The 3,432-nt window shown below is 55.4% G+C and overlaps 2 protein-coding genes across 3 annotated transcripts in view; one reads left to right on the top strand and one right to left on the bottom strand.

Annotated features, from left to right (window-relative positions):
- The window catches only part of Tspear (thrombospondin type laminin G domain and EAR repeats), a 199,504-nt gene that overhangs the window by 109,390 nt on the left and 86,682 nt on the right, over positions 1 to 3,432 (top strand). The window lies entirely within an intron of this gene.
- LOC110326898 (keratin-associated protein 10-3-like) lies at positions 1,489 to 2,097 on the bottom strand. Of its 2 annotated transcripts, XM_021205548.1 has the most exons (2): positions 1,977 to 2,097; positions 1,489 to 1,916 (listed from the first exon to the last, which is right to left on the bottom strand). In XM_021205548.1, exons 1-2 carry the CDS (start codon positions 2,095 to 2,097, stop codon positions 1,489 to 1,491), a joined length of 549 nt encoding a protein of 182 aa, XP_021061207.1. The 2 variants fall into 2 exon arrangements, with proteins under 2 accessions (XP_021061207.1, XP_021061206.1); XM_021205547.1 differs by having other exon boundaries at positions 1,489 to 2,097.

Below are 3,432 nucleotides of genomic sequence, written 5' to 3' on the forward strand. Positions count from 1 at the left end.
TGTGTGTGTGTGTGTGTGTGTGTGTGTGTGTGTGTGTGTGTGTTTGTGTGTATGTGTGTGTGTGCCACCAGGGACACACTTCATTCTATTTGATCCAATCTGCTCATCAGGTTTTCAGCTGAACTCCTTATCCAGGTTCTACCTTTCAGGCTTTTCCACATTTTTGATGAGAACTGTAGAGTTTACAGGAGGGGGAGGGTCAGGCTCATCCCCCGTGTGGTCAGTCATGTGTCTTCAAACAAAGCAGAGGAGGAGGAGGAGACAACTGGCCAAGAATACTCCAACAGGGCTGGCAGATGTGTAAGCTGTCATTAACTTTACCACTGCTGGGATGTTGTCACCTGAGAAGGGACCTTGTGCTCTCTAGAAATGGGATCCTGTGACCCCGAGCTGTGGGCTGTGGCTGGAGCAGGCAGTTTCCCTTCAGATGAGCTGCTGTGGTTGCTAGAATGTTCCTGGTCTGTGCACCTTACAGAGGGCTGTGGTCAGCCTGTGGGCGTGGTCAAGGAATCTCAAGGCTCTCCTCCTACCTTGCTGGTGACAGGGACTGGGACAGCACCTGATGGGGCAGCAGGGTCTGCACAGCAGCTGCCCTCAGTCCTGGAATTCCTGTGAAGCTGCCACTCTGAGTTTCTCCCAGGTCTCAGGACAAGAGCACACCCTCCGCTCCTCTCCCCTGCCCTGCCCTTCCATGGTATGCCTCTTCCTCACAATGAAACCCTTTCCATGGATTTATCAGAGTCACTCTGTGAGCTCCAAGACAGGAAAGCACAGTCCCAGACCCAGAGGATGTGGAACCCGGATCCCAGTATCAGAGCATGGAACAAGGGGACAGATGTGTAAGAATAGCGGCTTGAGTCTAAACATAGCTCACCAGGCCAAATCAGTTCCATGGGTAAGAGGTTTACTGGGGAAACGAGGGGCAAAGTGGCAGCAGAAGGAGAAGTGGGGAAGAGAGAGAGATGGGGGGACTCCTTTATATATGGGTGTGTCATAACACAGGTAAAGGTAGGAGGTGAGCCAAGTGGATTCTTGGAATGTGGTGGCTGTTGCCTTGGCAACAGGTCTGCAGGTTCTGCCTATGTGATGCCATGGGTTTTCAAGGTCCTGCTACCCACAGGGACAAAGCTTTGGGTCTGTGTAAGGACTCCAAGCCTTACAGATGAAGATACAAAGATGGTGTAAGACAGTGACAGTCACTGTAGAGACAAAATCGATCAGAAGAAGTTTTATTGATGATCATGGGCCTAGAGTGGTACAGCTGACCACAGAAATAGGGTCATCCAGTCAGGGAGGGAAGGGAAGAGGGAAGCCAGCTCTCCTGGAACCTGGTGGAAGAGGAACCTGCTGGGCCTTCTAAGGGGTGGAGCCACACTCAGGTTTCTCTTCAAACTGTATACATCTTTCTTCTGAGTTGTGCCTCCATGAGTTCCAACCGCAGGTTGATGGTGTGGTTCTGTGCCCTGATACCTTAGTGGCTCCTGGCCCTCAGCAGCTGGACTTCTGTCCACAGCAGGCCTGTCTGGAGCAGGCAGGGCGGCATAGCAGGGATACAGAGGAGGTTGGGCAGCAGCAGCTGGGCTGGCAGGAGGAGGCACAGCAGGAGGAGGTGGGCACACAGCAGGCAGGTCTGCACACAGGGCGACACAGCAGGGACAGGCTGGAGCAGGGCTTGTAGCACACAGGAGCACAGCAGGAGGGCTGGCAGCAGCAGGAGGAGGAGCCAGAGCAGATGGGTGTGCAGCAGACAGGCTTGCAGCAGAGGGTCACACAGCAGGGCTGCTGGCAGGGGGAACAGGTGCAGCAAGCTGGCTGGCAGCTAGACTGCTGGCAGCATGAGGGTGTGCAGCAGGAAGATTGGCAGCAGGGGCTGGACACACAGCTCACTGGGGTGCAGATGAGGGTCAGGCAGGGGGCTGGTCCACAACAGCTGGGCTGGCAACAGCTGGAGGCACAACTGCAGGGCTCACAGCAGCTGGGCTGGCAGCAGCTGGGGGCACAGCAGCAGGGTTCACAGCAGGTCTCTGGGCAGTCATCCACCTGCCAGGAGGAGTTGGTGGGAGCGTCAGAGTTTACAGACATGGTGGAGGCAGCCATGGTGAGGGCTGGGTTGGAAGTTGCACGTGTGTGAGTGTGTGAGTGAGTGTGGGAGGTACTGGGCTGATGACCTTTTATCCTCCTCCAGCCTGTTTTCCCACAGGAAGATGCATCTCTCTTCCTGTTGTGCATCAGGTGCATTGTGGGAAGTTCCTCTTCCTCACCACACTGCCTTGCAACTGGGTGGTCTGGGAAGCAAGGCTTGCTGGCAGCTCTGGGTTTGACAAGGAAGAACTCAGCTCTGACCATGGCAAGGTGGCAGCAGGCTTGCTGGTGGCTTCTGTCCAGGTAGATAGTCTGTGAGAAGCTGAGGCCTGGCTTCTGGGAGAGAGCAAAACATGTAGAAAGCCTGGTAGCTCACAGATCCTCCTCTGGTAGTGTGCACGATGCTAGCCACTGGTGGAGTCTGCTGGCCGTAGCCTTTGCGGCCAGCTGGAGGCACCATCCTGTGCCCATGGCTATGAGGGAGATGGAAAAGGAGGAGTCCGAGGTGTCTCAGTGTAAGGTTTCCTCAGAAGTCAGTGTGGTGTGAGAACCAGCAAGGCGGAGGCAGCCAGGTCTCAGGGTTCAGGCCAGTCTTGGTTATGTGGTAAAACCCTGTCTGGAAACCCTTAAAGCAAAACCTCTTTGGAGACCAGTGAGTCTGTGAGCGGCAGTCTCCTGAGTGTTCATTGCCTGATGTCCAGCTAGCTTTTGAAACCTCACACCAGAGAGTTCCCCCAGTGCCTGTGCAGGACACACAGCTAGGCCTGTTGCCACAGGGCCGTGTTGGCTTCCGAGATGCACTGCCTGCCTCTCTCTGCTGATACCTGTGCTACCGGTAATTTATCTTACAGTGTACATTGGAGGAGGCTCCGTCCATGACCATCTTGTCTGTGATAGTCACCATGTGTCATGAAGAATGTTCACAATGAAGACTTTTGTGGCCTGGGCTTAGAAGAGGTTGGGTGCTGGGTTGTGGGTATAGGGGAAGGCGGGGGAGGGAGAGAATGCCCACGACCCACCAGAGTTCCTGTGCTCTCGGCTGGCGGGCGCGGGAGGACTGCTGGACGCTGTCCTCACGGCCCTGGGTGGGCATCTGGCTGTGTGAAGCCACTGACCCCACATGGCGGGGGGTGGAAGAGAGGCAGCCCCCATACCAGGTTCTCAGTCTCTGGCATCCCATGCTGGATACGGCAGAGGAGCTGAGAACAGAATAGGAGATATGGGAAGAGGGCAGAGGGAGTGAGGTTCCCATGCAGGTGAGAATCTTTAGTCTGGTCCCTGGCTGGAGCACAGGAAGGCCTTCTGAGATTAGGTGCAGCTCGTTAGGAGAAAGCCTATCCCATCGTCCAA

Source organism: Mus pahari, chromosome 9 (genome assembly GCF_900095145.1).
Source record: "Mus pahari chromosome 9, PAHARI_EIJ_v1.1, whole genome shotgun sequence".
Lineage (NCBI taxonomy): Eukaryota > Metazoa > Chordata > Mammalia > Rodentia > Muridae > Mus > Mus pahari.